The sequence below is a fragment of the Dromaius novaehollandiae genome, chromosome 11, assembly GCF_036370855.1.
Source record: "Dromaius novaehollandiae isolate bDroNov1 chromosome 11, bDroNov1.hap1, whole genome shotgun sequence".
Classification (NCBI taxonomy): Eukaryota; Metazoa; Chordata; class Aves; order Casuariiformes; family Dromaiidae; genus Dromaius; species Dromaius novaehollandiae.
In genome coordinates, this window is record NC_088108.1 from 19,436,157 (window position 1) to 19,460,176 (window position 24,020).

Here is a 24,020-nt window from a genome sequence, read left to right on the forward strand (position 1 = left end):
GGAAGGCTGAGAATGGGAGACAGGAGTGAAGTGAAAGGTAAGAGAAATGAGGCATACCTTATCATTCCTACTAATGAAGTCAGGGAAAGCAATTTGAGGTACTCCCCCCTGCCCCCAACCCTGTCCTTGTCACTGCTGGCACCAAGAAAGTACAGGCATGGAGAAACCATTTTCTCCCTTACGGTAGTCGGGTGAGGGAACATACTTGATCAGTCCTTTGTTTTATATTGTACTTCAGATTCTTGCCGACAAGAAGGTAAATAAATGCCCAAGGTATCTAGTGGCTGAATATATGCTAAACAAAATCCAACCTGAAGGGTTGTAAGGTGAAAGGTAAGATTTCTTGTGGCTGTCCGTTACCTAGAATTTGTGGTATCCAGCTTGTTTGAGAGTTGAGAAAGTACGGCCAGCGCTGTACCTACAGAGCTGCTCAGGAATCCTCCGTTCCTCTCTTCACAGTTCTATCTGCAACTCATTTTCTATTACCAGCGTAGGAGTTGGAGCACAGTATCAAAATGTTGATCTTAAAGAGAATTTTAACCTAAGTTTAGTATGTCAGGGAAGAATAACTGGCAGATAACGTATTAAGGAAATTAATACCTGACAAAGAGGTCAGAAAACACAGGAGGGTTGTGAGCAATTGATATGAAGTCAGTTAAGTTCCAGGAACAGCACAGCAACCAAATGAGGGTTAAAAGCATAAAGCAGCAGTTCTCACTCTTTCACAAAGCTGATGAAGTATATTTTACCAACACAATGTATCTGGAGGTCTTCAATGAGCAAAAGGAACAGGAAAGCTGCAGAGTTGTACTGCATGCCAGAGGTTGCCACAAGCTACGTGTCCAGCAGTCCATAAAAGATGTCCTGGGTTTATGAGGTTTGAATTCGCTTTCCTAATAGATTTTTAAACAAAGCAGAGTTGCGAAGCTTTGCATGGTCGTCTACGTTTTTGGAAACGTGCTGTAGAAGTAATGGGAAAAGAAGAATTACTTCAGAAGCACTGAAGTAATATGTTCCTTAAAGTTCACCACAATTTTGAAGCTCCTTTTCTTTGTTTGTGCTAACCATAAAACTAATTAGCAGCTACTGTTTTATTCCGTGCCTTTTGTATTGTATACATTTCAGAAAAGTCCTTATGATCTCTACTTTAATTTTAACTAGATAAAATGAAATCCACAAGAAGTGAGGTTTACATGCTATTTTGTGTGTAGGAAAATGCTGTTAAAGTTTCAGAAAAGAAACTTGTTCACAAAAAAAATGTAGACAGGGAAACGCAGAAGGTATTGGAACATACTTATTAGAAGCAGCAGCTGAGAACAGAGAATCCTTTGGAAGTATATGAAGAGATTACGCACTGGCAGAAGACTTAGAGCATTTATTCAGTATCATCAGCACCCCTTTCAAATACTTTGTAAAGTTCTGGTGATCTTTCATACAATGGAGCAGAATGATGGTATTGAAAAGGGGCAGAAGAGGGAAACTAAACTGATTTAGGATTTTTGGTGGTATGAATCTTAATTAAGATTAGGTAACTAGATAAACTTGTTTAACATCAGAAGGTGCAGAGGGAAGAGATGGTGAGATCTGTTTATATGTGTATAAGGTCTTTAGGAGAAAGGACTAGACTGTTGCAAATCAATTGTTTGGATGTGCATGTTTTTTAAAAGAAGGTCATGCCTGAAGTTAAGGAAGGGCTAGTATTCTGGTGTAGTCAGCACATTACTATCATTATGCTCTCTAAGTGTTCATATGCCTGTAGAAGTGTTTTTTATTCATAATCTGAATGTCTGCATTGACATTGGTGTATAGTTCTTCCTGAATCAAAATAATGGTTAAAATCTTAAGACTTTATTAAAAAAAAAAAAAAAAAAAAAAAAAAACTCATTCATCTGTTACGTAGCCGTGAATTGTACTATATGTCACCTTCAATTAAAACTCTAGGTAAGTGCTTAAAAACAATAATATTCAGACATTTCATAGAATATTTTAAAAATGCGTAAGCAACATTAAGGTTGTATCACTACCAGACAAAAGCAATGCCAGTCAAAGTTAACCTTGGCATTGGTTGCTCTGGAGCGCCTTCCATAAGAGGTAATTAATTTCATAAAAGTTTATTCTATCCAAAGTCTGCAGCTGTGGTATAGAGAGGTTGAAGGATGCCAGTTAGTTCTCAATTTTTCTCATTTGTCCAGGGAGCGCAACACTTGTGGGTCCTAATAAAGTATTGTCTGTTAATTGGTGAGCCCAGGAATATCTTTACTAGAAACAGTGGGATGAGGAAAGGTCAGCAGCTTTTAATCTCAGTAAGATAGAACTGCCTAACTTCTTTCAGCTCTAACTTGGTTTCTTTCTTTTTTTCCTTTCTTTTAAAATAAAGAGAAATCTTTTATTTAAAACTCCCAGAACTTGCACAGAGAACTTTTTGTATGTCTTGCTAATAGGATGTGTTCTTTGGTGTCTCTCTGTCCAGATCTGGGCTTGCTTTTAATACAGATTATGGATTTTTTTTTTTTAAGGCCTTTTCCATAATGCATAATACAGGCTATCAGCACTGTCACAGCTCATTACTTAGTAAAGATTTACAGTTATGCATCTGGGAAACTTAGAAAAGCCTGACCTCAGAAAGAAATTATCATCGTTATGTGTATATGGGTATTTTGCTCCTAGAGCATTTGTGTCCCTGTGCTAGTCACAAAGTACTGACAGGTTATTACAGCAGAAGGTATAGACATGATGTAGTAACATGCTACCCCTGCCTTTCTCTTGTTGAGGACCTTGCCATTTGGTCAGAAGGAACTGTATTGATGGGGAAGGAATAAATTGGCAGATTTTGCCATTATGTATTTTAAATGGGTATGTAGTGGGTTTTAGTTTATTTCTTTCTCACAAAATGGGTAGGGATTATGGAATAATTGGGTGCTAAATTTTGGATTCTAGGACTCCGAGACTTGTTACTGACATAGCATAGAAAGCTTCAAAAATGGCAGGTATGACTCAGATATGAGTATTGGTAAATAGAAACTATTCTGAGCTCTGCAATGCAAACTTAAGGGATATCTTGACCTCTCCAAGCATTAATTACTTTTACACTTCTTTCAATAGTCAAAACATTTTTTTATTTATTGTTGAGGTTACAACTGTTTCTGTTGAAGTTTTGACAAAATACTTGCTGATTTTGATGGAAAGTAGTTTTATAAGAGTGTAAATGAGATACATTTAGCATTTCTGTTTGGTAACTTTGAACTCATATGGAACACTAGCAGGCCAACCATAAACGAGCCAACAGAAAGGGTCCAATTCTACCCTGTATCAGTACTGAGGTGTCTTACTGAATCATAAGAGAGTTGTCTGCGCTTACCCAAGGAATTAGTTTAGCTACTGATTTCCACAAAGTTATCTTATTTTATCTCAAAATCTTTCTTGTATTTTTCTTGTAGTCTAAATTACTTTTGGTATGAGTTTTTTTAATAAGCAACAGTTTCACATTCACACAACCTGCACATGCCTTTGTTGCGAATAATTTATACTACAAATTGTATGCAATATTTAGTCATTCTCAGTTGGGGCATGTAGAGAAGTAACAGGTAGTAATGAGATCATCTTGCAAGGCTCAAACAGGAGCTTTTCTTTAATGTTATATGATGAAGGTGCGGTTTGGCACTGAAGACTACAGCCTGTGCCAGGCAATCATATAGGAGTGATGTAGTTTTAAGTTTTCTCATAGCATATACAATTCCATTTAAATATTGCAAAATGCTGAATTGTAAATGTTAACCTAGCCATGAATAAAAAATGTTGATATTTTATTTAATCTAAAAATAATTATGGATAGTCTGCCTTTATTGTATTATTTAAAATATTTCATTTTACATGTAGACTACAAGTTATTGCAGAGTTATCTTTTTTTTATCAAGAGAATTTATTTCTGATGCATAAAAAATATAGGAGTTAGACTTTTGCAGGCTACAAGCAAAATTGTTTGCTTTTGACAAGGGCTGTCAGTTGTGTGGGTATGGAAAAAAATTATGGTAGCCAGTTTGTATGAAACAGCAGGAAGACTTGGTTTTCAGCAGTGTTATCCAGCTACCATTTTACATATATATATATATATATGTGTGTGTGTGTGTGTGTGTGTGTATATATATATAAAATCTTTTACAGAAAAAAGAGAGCTTTCTCTTTTTTCCCCTATATTTGAGTTCATTGCTTTCATATTCTATGCAAAGAATAAAGCATCTGTGCATGGGAGGTGTAACTTCTGGTATTTAACCTGCCAGCTGATAAAAATGATGGAGTTGAACCAAAGAGGAAGCAAGTGGAAGGAGGCGTGATGCTACTGAGGCAAATGCATTCTTAAGCCACCCTTTCATAAAGTATTGTAAGGAACAGCTAGAAGGCTTCCCCTTTGACTTTCATCTCGCAGGTTTTGATTGTAACTTTGTAAAGGAATTGGTATTGACTTCTATCCGGCAGTTTTGGAGAAGAGGTGAAGAGCTTTCTCTCATGACTTTCTGTATGTTTTGTCAAATCCAATACTTACATTTGAAGTGCGAAGTGAAGGCGGATGTCAAGAAGTGCCTTCAGCACAGGCTGGTGCTGGTCTCTTGTGACTTTCTTCTTTTTTAAAAGTATCAGATCAGATTGTAAAATGATGGCAATGTAGGATGGACATAAACACATTTATTGCAGGCTCAGCAGCCATTACGTAGGATTAGTGAAGGGAGGCAAGGGGCAAGGGAACCACTTTGTCAATCTCATTCTTTCTAAGGACAAATGCATTTAGATGAGAAGATATTACCTTTATGGCTGCTTGTATACTTAAATTTCAGAACCTGTTTCTGTCTTTATTTCTTTATCCTGTTTGTAATGTTACAGTCAAACTTATTTTCAGAGCAAATACAAATTGAAAGGGCAGTAGTGATAATAGGAGAGCTGGGAATAGTAAATTTTGGATGCCATTTTAAATTGCATTATTTGTTAAGTGTATGGTTTATTAGCATCAGAGCAAATCTGTTCACAATCTGGGTACATTTCTTGCAATGTCACAATATTTTCCTTAAGCTTAAAGTAACAGGTGCTATTAAAATAGGGAAACACATCTTTATATCAGCAACTCTGCCCTCTCTGACATAAAATGTCTTTTTTATTAGAGAATGTAATTTTGCTTTCGGACAACTACTAAAAGTTTGTGTGTAGTCATGAAAGGAGACAGTTTATTCTCTGTGTTTTGGGGGTTGGGTTTTTTTGCTTGCTATAGCAGATCTAATTTATTTCCTGTGTAAAATTTGTTTTACACTTCTAATTCTTAAGATAAAAAGTTTTCAGAAGATGGATAAATGTTTTGCACTGTACATGAGATGCAATACGGGATAGAAATTAGAAGTTCAAGAGAGAATTTCAATGAATGTAGTATTATTGCAATGAGTCTCTTTTTCTGTTTCTGTGTAACCATAGGTGTATCTTCGATCTGACCTCCTTCCAGGATTTGACACATCACATCACATATCTCATTCTTCTTTTGTGTTATTTTATGAAGTACTTTCAGTTGTCTCATTTGGTTTAAAATAAATTGTAAATTCATGTCCTAAATGTTTCACTAGTCAGAATAATTAAGTTGATCAGGTCTGGGAGCACTGAAAGGAAAATAATAGGGTCATTGAAGCATTCAAGCTCTAATGGGAACCTGAGTTCATTCAAATATCAAATCTAATAATTGCTTTACACCTGTATACACAGTCCCAGTGAGCAAATTCACATTAAAGGTTTAGTGGTATAGTTTCAATACTGTGTTTCAAGGGAATTTTAGTACTGTTTTAAAAAGACTAAATTATTTTGACTTTTTTCCAGCAGGATTTTTTTGTCCTTTTTGTGAATCAGTTGTAGTTTAGCTGGTTATTTATCTTTATGCACTGGAAAATATTTTCACATCTGAATTTCTTACTAGAGATGTGGTATGGTAGAGTAATGTATTGTAAATCATACTTAATAGCAGTCAGAAAAATATGAATGTCAATGCATGCTTTGAAACAATTTGTTGTTAGCCAAGTTAGTGGGATGAGGAGTGATAAATTTAGCTGTATTCAAAGTCTAAAACTCTAAGTTTAAATGTTATTCTGTTTGCAGCATAGCATGGGGGTTGTTGGGTTACTTATAGGCATGACTGCTGTTTGAAAAAGGCAATTTTGTAAGAATGAGGTAATAGAATCAGCATTGCTTTGTGAGCAGCAATGAAGCAATATTGTTAACTTCTCAATTCATACTGCTGTCTGTGACAAATCTCCATGAGCTCCAGTGGTCCAGGCTGTCACAGAACTTGGAGTAATATTATATTGCAAATCAAAATAAAAAAAATGTGAAAAATCACAGCTATTCATAGCAGATTTCAGTAAATTCCAAACCCAGATACTGTTCAGAGTGTTTCTAACTACTGCAGATGCAATTCAGACAGATGCAATTGTTTCTTTTCATCTTTTTTTTTGTTTTCCTGCCCCTATAAGTTTAGTTCTCAGCTGAGAATTCAAACTGAGGAAGAAATGGAAAATGGCTGTATATGGGTCTGCATTGTACTGACATGTAGGCCTATTTTCCTCTGTGGTTTTAAAGGCCAGTTACCCTTGGAGGAAAGGAGAAGATAGATTGATTTGTCTTGTAACCCCCGAGGCAGGCATGTGTTGTCTCATACTAAGGCTTTTCCTTCAACTCTTGTGGAAGAGCTCTTAATGCATATCCCAAGTGGTAATACTAACAAAGAAAGCAAAGTCAAATTAAAATATTAAAAAGATCTTATAAAGGTTTAAGGAATCATAACTTATTGGGCTGCTTTAGACTTTTATTTTTTTGGAAATCTTTAAGGCTGTACACAGAGCTGGAATAAGCAATAGTAAAATTTATTTTAAACAGATTACTTAAATAAGGTTTACAAATCCATTTTTATTCTATAAATGTTGAAATTTATTAGATTTTCTTGAGCTCTAAATAGGATAAATATTTGGTTGATGGGATTGTGATACAGATGGTCAATATCATAGACTTTGGTTAGAAAAGCATTATTTTTATTGTGTTCCCATACTGTATTGACTGTGGTCACAGCTGGATTGCGCTGAGCTGATGTCATCACACATGCCATTTAACATTCTGACTTCTCACATTATTCATTTTTAAAACATTTTTATGTATAAGGTGTAGAAAATAAATAAGCAGGGTTATTTTTCTCTACAGTGTCTGAGTCATATGAAAATTTGCAAAGACTACAATTACCTGTGCCGAGCTAGCTAGGTATGAGTTGAAGCAGTAAGATTAAACATGTTTTTGTTCCCTTTTAATCTGAGTGAAATCCCCTTCATGTGTCAGGATTTGAACCTGTAGCTCTCCACATTTTTATACCCGGCTCTGGACTACAATGCTTTTGGGTATTAACTTATTTTTATTTACCAAGTTAAACATAATCCAAGCTTCCACATATGTTCTCATTGGGAAATTGTGCATAGAGAAGTACAGTGATCAGGCAGGTTTTTATTTGTATGTAAAGGAAATATTTTAAAATGGCATAGATATCTACATTCAAATCTCTTACCTTATGGCTTACCATGTTATGATGATGATTTTGGCAATCCTGACTTCTGCAGATAACTTAGGACACATCTGTTTGCCTGCTTTTCCTGAGGAGAAACCTTTCTTCCTTTCTTGAGAGATGTCCTTTAAAGTCTGTTACAATACTCTCTGTGGGTTTTTTTCCATCCTAGAAATCTCTCTTAGTAGCTACAGAGACCCATTTTTTTCCACTTTATTCTTTCTAACACTTTTTCTTATATACCAATACATTGGTACACATCCCACTAACCAGGGCAAGAACATTATTTATAAATTAATACAAAATCAGCACATAATGCATTTATAATTAATGTGTTCAGGCTGCTCATATGTGCTATCTGGTTTTGAGAGCTTTAAAAAAAAGAAAAAAAAGAAAGAAAAGAAAAAGATGCTACTGCTATTTCTTTGGCCTGAGGGTATGTTTCTTTCTCTCCTTCCTGACACCATATACTTACTGCGTATATCTGTATGTGTGCTCAGGCTCTTGCTTAGCTTATGCATCCAAGTCTGAGATCAGACCTAAAACAATAAAACAGGACTTTATAGAATTTGAACTTTAAATGCAGTGCTACAGGGTTTGCTTAAAATCTCACAGTTTTCTTTGAAATTGATGCTAAAAATAATCATTTTAGCTGTCACTTAATTTTGATTGTCAAGGATTTGAGATTCTGTTTAGGGAAAAAGCTGAAGACAGATATATGGTATCACTCGATCTTTTCTCAATTTGGGTTACAAAAATATCAAATCCGAATAAATATAAAACAATCCTATAAGATAATTATAAAGGATCTAGTCCAGATTTTGCCAGGTGTGTGTAGGGTGCCTGTTGAAGCTGGAACTCTTGAGAAGAAGAGCAGTTTTTAAAATGCTAAATAATCAAAGCGTATTAGCGAATCAGTTTCCCTTTGCATAGTTAGAAAATGTGTCAGAAGTATTTGCAGTAGCCGAGAATATGAGAAACTTAATAAATTACACCAATTACACATTTGGCTGCCATCATACTGGGATGCTGGTATCTGCAATATTTTAAGAGATGGTGAAAAAAGTAGCTGTTAATCCTACAGCTGCAGTATGTTTGGCTTCTAAGATGCCTTCTGAACTCTATTCCTGAACTGTTTGACTAGTCAGTGAGCACATACTGATAGTGACTGTGTCAATGTCCTCAAATTCTTTCATGTAAATCTTAACTAAAAAAAAAAAAATTAAATGTTTTCTGGTAAAAAGATGAAAAGATATTCAGAAAAAAAAAGTTTCAGACAAAAATGTCAGCCAGAAATTTTGAAATACAAAATGATAAGAAACAAACATATCAGTGAGTATCATTCAGTAGTAAATTGCTCAACTGCCTGGAATGCAAATAATCACCAATTACATTTAGAAATCTGTATGTATGCAACCTGATGTCATGTGTGGCTTGCTACCAACTCTGGGCAGAAAAGGGCTAAAAGACGAACCATAGCTCCACATCTGGAAGGCGAGGATAGCATTTAGCAGAAGGGAGACAGACTAGGAGGACATAATATGATGACAGAAGCTTGGAAGAGAGCTGAATGTCCTTCTCTAGTCAGCTCCCAGAGAACGCGGGAGCAGAGCATGCCTCCCATGCAGGTGGTGCTGGGAGCTGGTGTGCTGCTGCTGGGTGCTCAAAACCACAGCATCTCAAGGTGAAGTGCCTTTCCTCTTGCCACAACCAGGCAAAGCAAGATGCTCAGCGCTGTCTCTTCCAGAAATGATCTTTCTGATTCTTTACATCTACCAGCTTTCTTTTTTTATCTACTCTTGTCTTTCCATTGATTGTACACTTTCTAACTTCCCCCGCCCCAGCAAAGCTGTAGCAAAGCTTGACTCATCAATAGGTTTTTTTTGTTTGTTTTATTGGCTTGTTTCATCTATTTGCAGTAAAGAAATTTTGAAAAGTCTTTTTTAGAGAGAGCTTTCTGAGGTGATATTTTGGCTGTATTTCTCCCATAACTCATCTTTACCTCATTGCTATTATTTATATATAGGCCACGTGTTTTGAAAGATCAATTTGAAATGAAATCTCTGTTTGCAAAAGATGGGGATGGACTGAATTTTAACAGAAATGAAGCTAGGGGAGCCATTTTTTCTCATGGTGGTGTCTCTCCAAAAGATTTTGTTCCAGAAATTGACAGCAGTTTTGGAGCTCTTGAGTTTCTTGACCAGCTTATTCCTCAGTTTCTCTTCTCTAGTAATGTCATAGATATGGACCAAGCAATAGAGAACACTTCAGCTGTAGCCATTAAGGAGTCGCTGGAGACTGATGAGCTTCCCTGCTGTCTTGCACTGTATCAATTCTGCTTCTGCCTTATGCTCTATCAACTGCAGTTTCCAAAAAGATTTACCTTACATTTTTTAGAAGCTAAGATAATGAAGGTGCATGCAGTCAATACAGAAAAATAATAATTGAGTGAATTCTTGTCATGGGTTGCTCTTTAAAGTGGTTGATGATGCACGATTACATCACATAACATTGTAACTTGGCTTTACTTTTCCCTGCACATAGATGGCTTAATGAGAAAGCAAGAGACTGCACAGGCTATGGTGGTTTAAATTTGTTTTATTTTGTCCCAATTCTAATTGGTGACTCTATATTGCAAATACCTAGATATCTCAATCTGAAAAAAGTGACAGTTTTAAAGCATTATTCAGACTTCCATCTTTAGCTAAAGAAGAAATGCTGATGCCATCAATATCACAGATGCATTGTTTGTTCATTGGAATTGTCATTTGTGGTGACAGTTGTCCTTCATCCATAAAAGACACTATAGTGGCTGGCTTGCTCATTTTTAGTGTAGTCGTTCCATACTTATATTCCGTATGAAACTGTACCTTACTATTTTGATTGCTTTCCATGTTATATCGTTTGTAGTATTTACTGAAGTACCTGAAATCGTATGAGTATTTTCCCCTGGGATGCTTTTGAAAACAAGATGCATTTCAGTAGGATTTACCAGTGAATAAAATTTTCCATGAATGAATAAATAAATATATAACACTTTTATTGCTTCCCAAAGTCATAGGGCATACGAATTCCCTTACAGGGTGCCTTTCTGCATCTTTTGCATAGCCAAAATTATTTTAAAAAGATGAAATTTTAAATATATTTTTCATTGTTGAGTGCCTACCTTCTTTATAAGATAATTTTCAAGTCAACTCAAGCTGGTTTCTTCTTTTTTTGAGCGTTAAATGCCCTTTTATTATCAGCCTAGGGCAATTTTTTCACCTTCAGGTAGGCAGTCAAAAAGAGGAGATCTGCTGACTTTGAATATGCAGGCTACATAGTGTGAGCTTTTTAAATGTATCAGCATTTCAGAGTTTCAGTATTAGGTCTTGTGGCTTCCAGCATGCACTCCAGTACAGCAGTTGCTAGCTGAGCGCCCAGTGTCATACACTCAGGAGTCATTATTCTGACACTATTTAAAGCTCTTCTTAATGTGATTAATTTAACATTTATTAACTAAGACATTCTTTAAAATACTTACTGTCCAGGTATGAGGGTCCTGTGACCACTATCTTTGAAGAAGGTAAAAAGATCTGTCTTCTGCATAAAGGTTAATGTTTCAATCTTTTGTTTAAAAAAGGGCAAAAAGTAGTTACCCACATCAGTCTTTTTTTTTTTTTTTTTTTTTTTTTTCCCTCTCCCCTCCATGATATTCTAGAGATGCTGCTGTTGTTTAGATTTGGGAGGAACATAGATACTGTCCTGATGAGTGCTCTAGGAAGGTCTGCAAAGAAATTAGATTTCCAGTTCAGTCTAATGTTTGGATTGGGCGCGGTAAATAAGGCATAAAGAAACACTGAGAATAAGGCTGCCTGAAATGAAATATTTAACAATCCTCTTTTACTGTACATCCTGTAGATTGAACGAAGTAGTTGTCTCATGGGAAAAAAAAAAAAAAAAACCAAGCAAACAGATGGTTATCCCAATGCAAATGCATTTGGGGACAGAACTATAACTACAATTCCTAGCTTTGGAGCACTTGACATTACAACCTAAAGTTTACAATTTACTGAAGTTTAGAGTTTTTGTACAGAATTACATTTAATGAATATAATTATAGAAGTTATCCTTATCAGTGCCCTTAAAATATCCAAATCCAAAGGTATTTATAACTAGATGGAGACTATGCAACATTTGTTTCCTACAGTAAACATAAGAAAACACAAAGGAGTACTGTGAACACTGAAATAATCTTCAATGACTTATAACTCATTTGATTAAAGGTAGACAGATAATTAGGTTAAAGGTAATCGATTATTTAATTACTGGGGGTTTTGGTGTTTTATTTTCTAGTCTCAAGTAGTTTTTGTGCTTTTTGTAAGAGCAGTGCATTTTTATCATGTGGTACCACAGATATCTTAGCTGAATTAGCAAATGATAACTGTATGCCAAAGCTTATATGCACAAAACCACTCACTGTTTTCCCTAAAGGTCTTTTTGATGAGCTTTGACACCTTGCCCACAGAGTAATTATACAGTTTCTATGTATTTTAAATATTAAGACAAATAATTGTTCTTTTTTTACTCTAACATAGCTGTGTTTCATGCTGATGACAAGCTACTGAGTTAACAAATCTGTTGCAGCTATTGAGACTTTCTTTTAATAACAGAACTAATGCGAAAGCATTAAAGAAAGGAAAAATGCATTTTGCAGAGTGTATTTTTTGCAAAAATATTTTCGTCTCTCCTACCAGCTCTTTAATGTGTTATACATGCAGAGTATAGGGAGAACTTCTTAAGGGTGAAGTCAACAAATGCTGTAAAATTAAAATGCATTGTCTAAAAAGAATTGTTTATATGTTTTTGGTTTTAGTATTTCCTCATGGCATATATTTATTTTGCTTACACACACAGAGCTTATTGTGCTTATTTATTGTGTTTACATCACTAAATTCATATTACATGGAGAATGATGTTCATTTTTCAACAGTACCTGACTTGAGCTAGTAGTCAGATTTTTGTTACAACAAAATTCATATATTTCTTCCAGTGGAAGTATAAAGATTGCATAGTAAAGATTACATTCCAGTATTATAAAATACATATTAAAATGTACTACGGAAATTTGTCAGTATTCAGTCATAGCTTACTTCATTTTAATTTGATCCAGTTAGCTATTAGATAAACATTAGTTTATGACATAAAATAGTCTTACTATGATTTGTTTCCGTTTTTTATCCTTCATTGCTTTGCCTTATACAGCTAAAAAAAAAGGGTCCATTCAGCTGATTGAGACACCACTTTTAAGTTAATATATTCATTTCTGAGAGAGATCGTGATGTACCAATTAAGAGCATTTCAGATACTAAAGTGGCCTACTTCTAAAAGAGTACTTCCTGGACGTCTGACACCAAAAGAAAGAAACAAAGTCCTCATCTACGTGGGTAGACAGGTTCCCCAGAAAGCATGACTGATAAGCACAGAAAGTGTATCAGTTTTTCCAGTTATTTCTACTTGCTTCTCGAGTGTAAATTTGCCACCACTAAGAAAGGAAAAAAAGATTGCTTGTAGATACACAGATGGATAAAAGTTTTTTTGCAGAGAACAAGAAATACTTTATATTAACCCCCACAGTTACTGATAACTACATTTAATCCTCCTATTCCTTTTTTATAATGACAGAAAAATATTGTCAAACTGTAATTTACATTCAACTTCCCTCTGTTTTAGTAAGACACAGCATAAACTGCTCTAAACTCTGCAGAAAAAGTCTCATTTACACTGTTTCTCACTGGTAATAACTGCTTCTCAGTGGTAATAACTGCATCGTTGTATCCCGGTTGTCTTGGTTAGATCTGTGGTTCTTTCCAGTCTCTCTTGAGTATTTGTGATGCTGTATTCCTGTCTCTAGAAATTATAATTATTTTTCATCTAAAAATTGAAAATAATTAAAAACATTACTTCTAATAATTCAGAAAATAGTTTGTCATCAACTAAAGAAGGAAATTATGCTGCTCTAGCTTTTACAGTTTTGCCTTGTGTTTTTGAGTCCCAGTTCAGAGTCATGCAATTACAAGAGAATGTGAACTGTCATTAACAGAAAATGTTTCTCTGCACCATTGTGGAAAAAAAAAATAAAATGGAAGACTTAAAAAATGAAGAAATCAAGAGGTTTTTAAAATCTCTTGTTCTGTTTTTAACTTCTGCAGTTGATAATATTGAATCAACAAATAGTCCATTAGTGAAGTCAGTTCTCCCCACTGAGAGCAAGTATCACTGTGCTCTTCACCATTTGCTGTTACAGCAGAACAGCACATTTGAGTTGATATCTCCCCTTCCTGGTTTTTAGACAGCATTTCCATGCTTTAATTTCCAGTGCCTAGTGACACTGCAACCAGTGTAGAGATTTATTCCCTTGCAGAACAGATTTACTTGGGGTAATTTTAATATTTTATGCATGGATAGATTCATTAGGAGAAGGAGGCAAGGCGTAACTATAAAAAGAACTAATAATCTTGCTAAAGGACCCATAATTCCCTATAGCACTGGAGATGCTTTCACTGGACGGAGAAAAGGAAGGTTCTTGCAGAGCCCAGGCAGTCTCCGCAGGTGTCCTCTGTTCCTGGCCCAGAAGCAGATCAGAGAGATGACTTTCTTTGTCTACTCCAGGACCTTATTCAGTGTGCTTGAACCATTTCTGGCTTTGTTGGCGTAGGACGTAGCAAATCAGTCAATATCTTTGTCAAAGAATGTGTTTCTGTCTATCCAACATGTTAGGTCTCAGGCTTTCTGCCCTGCCCCAAGTTTCTGTGCTCTCTCACAGCAGTAGCGGTAATGCACATTTTTCTAGCCTGCTTCACTGCAGGCACAGATATAACTAATCATCTCACTTGGAAAAAAGCTGAGACACCTGCTTGTTTGTGGTTTGTCTGTCAGGCGCTCTGCCTCTGAAGTTACTGTTGGCTTTTTTAATATTATTGTAGTACCTAGAAGTTCCAGCCATAAACTGGGAGGTCCTCATGCTGTAGCAAGTTACGTACTGTAGCGACACAAACAAAAAGCAGCAAGCTAAATATAAAATGAGAGACATATTTATTATTCATTGCAATAATTACTGTGTAATATTTTATATCAAAAGTTGTTCACATTGCACAATCAGGAAATGCTTAGGAAGTGGCTCATTTAACTGTTCTATTTTTAACTCTGTACCAAATTATAGTGAACAGTCTTAGAGCTCTTCTGCATCTAGGGTGTCTTGTGGTAGGCTTTTCACTCCACACTGGTCAGTACATTCTTATGAAATTTAAAATGCATTTCTCCAGAGCTTCTGTACATAAGTTGTTTATAAAATACGATTTTTACCCAGCATTTTAGTTAGTGTGTTATTTCCAAGGGGACTGTGTTTCAGGATTCTCCCAAAGCTTTTATCACCCTGCTTCTCTGATCAAGAAAGTAATTTATTGCTGATTGCAGAATTCTTGAACTCAGTCTGGCAGCTGCAGTGTGAAACTTCTCTGATCCAGTCTCCTAGTTACTTATTTACATATCATTTGAAATGATTTTCAGGGCTGTTTGAAAACCTCTTGACATTGCATTACTCATGTTTCAAATCTTATGGTGATTTGTTTTTTCTCTCTTTGTATTACAGATAACAGACGAGTAACTTTGGAAAGGTCTCGTTCTCGCCACAATGGAACGATCACAGCTGTATGATTCCTCTGATGCCAAAGAATTAGTGAATTGTTTTATTTACAATAAAATTGGTATACTTTGAAAACAGTTTAACAAACAAATTGGTAATAATCATAAATGAATACTGGTATTGATTAAATCAAAAGATGTATAAATGTGATGTATTTTTAAAGCTATTACTAAATACTACACATACTGTATTTTAGTACCCCAACTACCAAGATCTGTAAACAGTGTTAAACAACAGGCTCTTTATCTTATTTTCTTATGTTACTTTATTTTTATTTTTTTTAAGCTGGCAGTTTACCTGAAAGGAGTTGGGGAGTTTTAGGAAGTCTTATATGGATAATAAAATAAAAATTTGTTGAAATAATACAGCTGTGGACAGGATCAGGTCATGGAAAGGACATGACTCCATTTGCAGTTCTGATTTGGACATGAAAGGAGAAAAGAAATTAGTATATAAATGAATTCAGACATGAGCTGATACGTATTATCAGAGTCATTTTTGTAACCGTGCAAAAGCAATGCACAGCCCCAGTCAGGTTGCTGAAAATCTTATCTCAGTGTAAAGCCTAGTGGATTCAGCTGTTTGGCTGCAAGTAGGATTTACCACATAGCTACACTTTTGGTGATTTGATGATGTATAGTTATTTATCACTGCTAAAAAAAAAAAAATTAAAAAAAAATAAATCAGAGCATAGGATTTTACCAAAGTTAAATAATACCAAGGGCGTAATATGTTTTTAACTGTATCTTAGGAGGGATTTTCTAATTATGCACTTAATATATTCTTTATACAAGTATTTTTGGGGAAAATATAATTGTCCTTATTTTAATTGCTCTAAAAATACTTTACCTTTGTTTAAGTTTTTAGAGAAAAGCAACATTATAAATCTATTCAGAACTGCCTCTGAGTTTTTCCTCTGTTTCTCAGGTAAAATATGTAGTGGGATCTCTACTGGTGGATTTTAGTGCTGAGGGCTAAGCAGATAAAAAAACAAATTTTCTACCTGGAGCACTGTGCAGCAGTGAACAATGATTGCAGCAGTCCGATTTTTCGGGAATCTCCTTCCAATCTCCGTGGTGTGCCAGCCCCTGCACCGCAGTACCTCAGGTGAGCAGTCAGCTTAGTAGCAGACACCGTGTATGTTCTGCCACTCAATGGTAAACTGCCATTACCTATTTCCCCCAGACTCTAGTTGAATATACAGCCTGTGGTGGTGGTTAGGTTGGTCCTCACCATCCTTTGTGCTAGAGGCTTACTGTTTATCTGCATGGAGTGGAAGACTTTAAGTGGGAGGTCTAGTGGAACCGCTCCTGTGCTGCTCAGCTATAACCTTTTCAAAAACAGGATACGATGTAGTAGATGGCACTTGTTCTCAAATTATTGCTTTTCACTGACTGATGAATTATTATGAATATTTTTATTGCCTGAGGCTATGGGGAACTTTTTTTTTTAATGTTATGTAAACAGTGTTTGGAAGGTAAGGTGTCACATTGTTTTTTTGTGCACTAACTGCTAACTTTAGAGGAGCATTCAATATTGGGGCAGTATAACTTTGCACTACTGCTTGAGCCAAGCATCTTTGTACAGTAGATTCTTTTTGCTTTTCTAGTAAGATACTGTAAAGATTAGCTGACTAGTTTGGGATAAATTCTTATAATTTCAGACTCTAATGATCAATATCCAATTATTGCAAGAAAAGATACAGCTCATTTTCAGTCTACTATTGAAATAAAAGAAAAAAATTCCATGGGCTTCAAAGAAAACAAGGTTTTTGCCCATTGCTATATCTCTAGACATAGGAATGTGATTGAAGCCTAGTGAAATGTGTACTGTCAACTAATACTCTACCTAAATTGTTTGGGACTTTTTTCTGTCTTTTAGTAAGAGTTACGTGGTACTTCTGGGAAAAAAAAATTGCATGTAACAGGATTCTGTCTCCTAGTTTTTCAGGAAGAGATACAAATAATTGTATTGTTTTGTATAAGTTCAACATCAACCTTGTATCGAAGCATAACTTTTTAAATTGGAATATTAAATTTACAGTTATACAATGTGTTTAATGTACAAAGCTAATGTAAAAGGATTAGGTGCATAATGACTATATGAATTTGTACTACAATGAAACAGTGTATTCCAATTCAATTTTTAAAATAAGTGTTTTGCTGGGATTTACAAATACTGGTGTAATCTTTGTATGTGAAAACTCAACAGCTCAAATTAGAATCTTTATACCATAGCAGTAATTATTAATGTACCAGTTTTCCATTTCCATTAGTTGTATTTTTTAAAAGCTCTGTAAGAGCTGACTACAGATTCTGAAGAACCAAATGTTAGCAAAAAGCAAATCCAAAATAATAACATCATTCGATATTTCTATTTTACTACTTTTTTGCGTATTTGAAACATTTATATAATTTCATGGGCATATCTGTTAGAATGAAAGTGTCTCTCAAAGGAAAATGACTTTAGAAGATAATTTATGTAAATATAGGGTGCTTGTATTTATGAAGTCTAAAATATTTTCTGAAATTGATGCTGGTCACTTTGTCTTTTGATAGTTTTTCAGTCTATATTAAATTGCAGATATTTTTGATGTTTTTATTATTGATATAATTTTCAGAATTGTCACATGTTTATCTAGTATCCTAGAAGAGTAGCACCTTCTTCAGAAATGCACTTGCCTTATTTTCTAATTTTAAAAAATGAAATATATCAGTTAAATTATATTTGTATTCAAGGTAATCCCAGAAGGTAAATCGCTGGAGAATTCATACATAAATTTCTTGCTAATTATGTTTCACTATATGTCCTCTGAGATATTGCATTAACAATATACCAGCACATCTGTTTGCATTCACATTTTATCAGTTTTAAGTACTGAAGAGATTTTTTATGATGTTACACTGTTTACATTTCTTAGTTTTTTAAGAGGAAAATATTGTTACCTTTGAAATGAATTGAACTAATTTTGCAATTGACATGGAAATGAAACGTTTAAGTCATATACAAATATATATCTCTGTTGCTTAAAACTACTGGCTGTTCAGATCAGAAATGTAAAGACACTAGACTTTATTTGCTCAAGTTTTATGCAGTTTGCTCAGAAAACAAGTGCAACACAATTCATATCATGTATGTTTGTCTGGTATTCAGCAAATGTCCTTTCCCTACACAAAAGTGATGTTTTTTTAAAAAAAATGTTAACTGTATTTTGAACTGATACTGTAGCCAAAACAAAACGAGTGCCTCAGAAGGCATTGGCAAACAACTTCAAAAAGTATTGCTGGAAATACTATTACGTAATTTGTTCTGGCTTTAGGCAACTGTGGTAAATATCAAAAATGTTATATGAAATTATCTATTCTTTTTTGAAAACTTAGATACAAATGCAAACATTTCCATAGTTCCCTTTTATAATATGCAAATAGTTATGAATGTATGTCTGTTCTTGCATTTTGTGTGTGGTCTATGTACTACCTCAGACAAGTGCTGCAAAAACCATAATGTTTTCATGGTTTCTATCCAGACCACAATTCATCAGTGGCCTACTTTAAAGTCATCCCACAATTTACAAATGGTTTGCAGAACTTTAAGAATCTGGCTGAGATTTAGGTTGGGCTGTCAAAATCCTCCTGTCTGTAGCATTCATTAAGAAAACTTTGCAGTGTTTGGCTTTTGCATCCCTCAGGCACAAAGGATCTTGCTTTGACAGGTGAATTTAGTACTTCCTATATGGAGAATTATATAGCTAGTAAATATTTAAAGCTGGTAATAGTTATGTGGGAGCAAACTTATCTGTACATGTAAATTGCTTCTTATCCATTAAACAAAGTCTTGGCTGAATTGTGCTTTAATGTTTGTCTTCAAATTGCTGAAAGGTCAGGCATAATAAATGCTAAGAGACAAAGCAGTGTAAAGGTATCACATCTCTTATGTGCCATAATGTATTTGCACATTCTGCAATTTAAAATAAGTATTGTAAGAAACCTCCACATCTCCTCTTCTACAGTATCTACATTCACGCCCACACATGCACAAAAACGGAAGTAAAAAAAAAAAAATTCCTCAAAGCAGCTAAAGCCAAATCCCTCAGCTTCAGGTGTCTCTGTTTCAGAACACATTGCTTTCGTGCACAAGAAAGGAAGTTGTGCAAGTCTTCTGCTCAATTCTGCAGTCCTGCAAGCTGTTGCTCAAGCACTGACTGATGCCATTAGAAAAATATTAATAGGGAAAGTTCTTGCAGTACTTATTTTAGCATGTTTGGGGTGATACATATGCCACAGAATGTGAACAATAATCTATTACAGTTTAGTTATGGTCTGTTACATGCACCATTTGGTTTCCCATTTGGAAGTTATATGACTCCTGATGCCAAAAAAAGGAAAAAAAAAAAAAGTGACAAAACTCAAAATTTCTGTTATTTAACCAGCTCTGTGTTGGTAAGTTATGTTTAAAATAAGAATTTGATGAAATCGCAGCCTGGCCATTGTTAATCCATGTATTCTGAAAACTGTAATAAAGATATATGTAACATGATTTTGTTCTGTGAACCAATGTTTTACTTGTTTATAGTAACTGTTACCTACTGAGTATCATCACCTCAAAAATCTGTTTTCCTTATGTAACATGATTAAATCAAAAATTACTTCCCATTTTAGCTGACTGATATTTTTTGGATCTTTATTTTTTTCACCAGATAATTATATTTGACTTGAACTTGGGGAAAAAGATGTCTTTAAAAATATGATAACCAAAAAATGATGTATAATTTAAAGGTTATTTAAGTCATAGTGGTGGGTTTTTTTGACAAAAATGAAAATAAAAGGCAATCACTAAACAAATTAAATGGATCGACATTTATTTTACATGGCTGGATTGTAATATAGGCTTTTTAAGCCATAGACATGATCAATCAACTAACTATACAGCTATTGTTGGTATTTTCCAGATTGTTTACTTTACTCAGTCACAAAATGGTCTTATCAGAATAGAAACTTGACAGACTTTTCCCTTTACAATAGCCTGTTGCATGTTAAACAACTTAATGATGTCACCATAGCAGACTGACCTGACACAACAGTGTAGAAAGATAGTATTGAATTTCTGCAGTAACTAGCTAAAGATTCCAAGTGAATGGGATCCTAACAGATATGATCAGCTATGTTGACATCACATTCCTCAAGTAACTTTTTATATATGGAAGATATCCCAAGGGATGGTTGAAGGCCCTGTTTTATTTTAATGAGCTGAACTACAGTTAAAATGCAGTATTTTAAATATGATGAAAAATAGAGGTTTGTTAGCTTATGGAAGTAACAAAAAAAAAACTTTTAAGTGTCAGCTATAAATGTAAATTCTATGGTTGTCATTGTTAAACAAATGTATTAATTGTTCCGAAAATACACCATATTCTTATTCCTTGTTTTTAGGTAAATGTTCTTGACTATTCCAGACTATGAGAGTCTGGAATTCCCATCGTCCTCTCAGATATTTTCCTTTGAGAGGTTGGCAGGCAGGATTTGTGCTGAAACAACCAGCCGGTACCTTTCTCAATGGTAATCATTTCTGTTACTTCTTCACACACTCAATTAAGAAATCCTCTATGTGAACTTTAGATTCATAGCCAGTTCTGGCTCTCTGCCACATGTACAGACTTTTTACATTTGAATACTTTATGTATCTTTAAGTTATATTCCTCCTCTCCATTATTTCCTCCAGTCATTTTCTCTAAATAGCCTTTTCATATTTTGTCAAAGAAGTCAATATTAGGGGGCTTTAGTAATATTATAACATTCAATTGATTTGCTCAGAAGTATTTGATAAGTACTTAGTGACTATAATTAATCCATTTTTATAGATGTAAAACTAAGATTAAGTAGAGAAATCCAAAGAAGGGATTTTTCTGCCTGTATACTGTGAGAAAAGGCAAGTTTAGTTTACTCCAGCTCCCAAGATACTGAAAGCTGTATATTGGTGTTAGTGCAGTAATGAGACCATCCTAAGAAACCCATCTGAGAAGCAAGGGATGTTATTTCAGGCACCACACTAACAAAATCACACAGCTTTTTGATTTCAACTGGCTTGCATCCCGTCAGCTCAGAGCACAAGCAGAGCAAGCTTGCATTAGCCTGCAGTATACTATTGTAGATGTACTCACCATGAAAGCAGCAGCAGAGCCAGGTCTTCAGGCCAGATTTTCATGAGGGCAATGTGCCCATCTTTCTTCAGTTGAAATAGTTGATCTCTCTGTCTTAAGGGGAAATTATCTGTGAGGAATAGCTAATTGAAAACCCCTGTAAGTGCTTATTTCTTTTCAAAGTGCCTGAGTCCTTAAGAAAAAAATTGAAATAAAACCTGATTCCTATAAGGCAATGGTCAGATCTGGTGTTAACTAATTCTAATTCTTCCACTGACATTACATGAACCCAATACCAAGGCCTCTAACCTCTAGATGTTTCTCCTGTGATATTCAGAAATTGATGTTTTTAAACAGTCTTTTAGAGTACAAAGGTAATTTCATGAATAATTATCAGGCTGGCAATGTCAGTAGAGTTACAGGTTCGCATCAGGCTATTACTGTGTTAGCACTTTGGTGATGCAGATGCCCTGAAGCAGCTTGGGAGATGATTCCATTTGTGGAGGAAATTGCTAATGATCACAATTTCTCAAAAATTCTTTAGCTGCTGGAGTAGTAAAAAGGGAAAGGAATTATTTTGAAGAGATAAAATAAGTGCTAACCAAACTATATATATTATGAACAGTGAAAAAGTTGCAAATTTAATGAAATAACCTTTTAATGTACCATGGCCTGTTCCCATACCTACTTAAGGAAAGTTTCCTTTTACTTAAGTGGTTCAGGATCAGTCAACTTAAAGAACAGCAGTATTTGCAGATTGAAAAAAAAAAAAAAAAAAAAAAAAAAAAACAAAATAAACCCAAAACTCAGTTAGACTTAATGACTGAAATCATTGCCAAGAAGAGAAATGAGATTAAAAAGGCAAAAAGTACTGACAGACCTGTAAAAAGACCCTTGCAGTACATATAATGAATAGTCCTAAAACCAATCTGAAGCCACACAGACAAATCTGCATACAAGCATACTGGCAATGTACATAATCAATGGATTCTGAATTTGATCTGTTACACATACATGAAAACTTATGTGAAGACTGTGGGATTTTGAAAGCTGTAGTAATACAGAATGGCCAAAACAAAATTCTACTTTTAGAAATTCTTCAAAATTCTGTTAAGTCAGAAAAAGTGTAATTTAATCTCAGGAAAATGTGTGTGTAAAGGTAATATTTATTTTACCTGAAATTATTTAAAATCTTCTCTGAAAATCTATAGTTTTGATTCCAATGTGCAGTGATTTAAGCAAAACTTAATGAAATTCAAACAGTACTGAAAATGGAATAATTCAGTATTTTATGTTTTATAGCTTATCTATTTTGTATCTAGGTGATGAGTCTTAAAAGAGGTCATAGCATCTTTTTCTTAGGAGGAGATGTACTTGCAAATGTTAACGAAGTCATTTTTTATTTCAAATAGCATAAGCTAGTCAAAACTATGAAAGAGGTTTCTTATGTTTCACCTGAATATAATTCTGTTTTCTGGATTCTGTTTTCCATTGCATTTCAGTGTCCAGAGTTGTGCTCAGATCGTTAGTGTTTTGAAATTAAAATCAGGTTTTGAGACTGCTGAACTGCAGAAGTCTGCGAGTGTGTTGTTTATGGGGGCACAGAGGAACTTAGGCTGCTCTGAACAGTCTGCCCATTGAATTGCTTTTTTGCCAAGCTTTGAGAAAAATGGGAGTAAACTGATAATGATTGAGATTGTGATTTTCACTCTGACTTCAGCTCATCACAGGATATTGTTGGCAATTAGGAGTAAAGCATAGCAGTAGTAATGTAATATAAGTCAGTAATTATGGCATCACTGAGTCTAAATAAGTGGGGTTTTTTCCCCGTTTACAAAAAGTGTAAAATTGAAAAGTGTAAGCTGGTGGGGTTAGGTGATTTCTACAACCAAGATAACACGGTTGTCTTTTCAGAAAGTAATCCAAGACAATTTGAAATGCTGTGAGCTGTGTCCTCTTAGCTTTCATTTTTTGAGGAAAAGGATATTTGATGTAAAGCATTTCACCATCAAATGAAAAGCAGTAAAATCCAATCAGCAACAGTCATTTAATTATTACAGCTGAGAAACACAGGAAGAATATACAACTGGTGAACGCGAAGGATGTGAAAAGAAGATTGCCCATCAGGAGAGCAGGGATGCTTCTATTACTCTATTATGCCTGTTAACCTGGTGGGACCAAGGAAGGGCCCTCATGGCTGGTGCTCACCCGCAGCGGGCCAGCACGGACACCGGGCCCCTGCCACAGTGGCTTTGGCAGACAGTGGATCTGCTTGTCCCGATGGGCTTCTGGGAAGGCCTGTTGTCTGCTGCTGGAGTGGGGCAGAAGGCATGCATTGCTTTGGGACTGACAGGTCTTGGAAAGGAATTTTAGAAAGCAAGATGCAGCTGTAGGCCAGTGAACAGCAGGGCAGGAAGACAAGACGGGGGGAACGGAACACTCTCCGGCGTCTTGGATGCTGCCTGAGAAATAAGGTGCTGTTGACTCCTCTGCGGGCTGAGGCAGGCATTGCTGCGTTAGTTTATTAGATGTCTCATGTACATTACATGTTGCAGTTCTCTCTGTAAAGGCTGTAGGCTGTAAAGGCTAAGAACAGTTTTTAAAAATAAAAAAATGCAAGCTCTGATTTT

The 24,020-nt window shown here is 35.1% G+C and overlaps 1 protein-coding gene across 3 annotated transcripts in view; it reads left to right on the forward strand.

Moving 5' to 3' along the window:
- Nucleotides 1-19,911, forward strand: part of DIAPH2 (diaphanous related formin 2) — a 291,784-nt gene extending 271,873 nt beyond the window's left edge. For all 3 annotated transcript variants that reach the window (XM_064518290.1, XM_064518291.1, XM_064518292.1), the window contains one exon: nucleotides 15,201-19,911. In XM_064518290.1, the coding sequence (XP_064374360.1) occupies nucleotides 15,201-15,265 (65 nt within the window). In that variant the 3' untranslated portion in view covers nucleotides 15,266-19,911. The remainder of the gene's footprint in view (nucleotides 1-15,200) is intronic.
- Nucleotides 19,912-24,020: the final 4,109 nt, after the last annotated feature.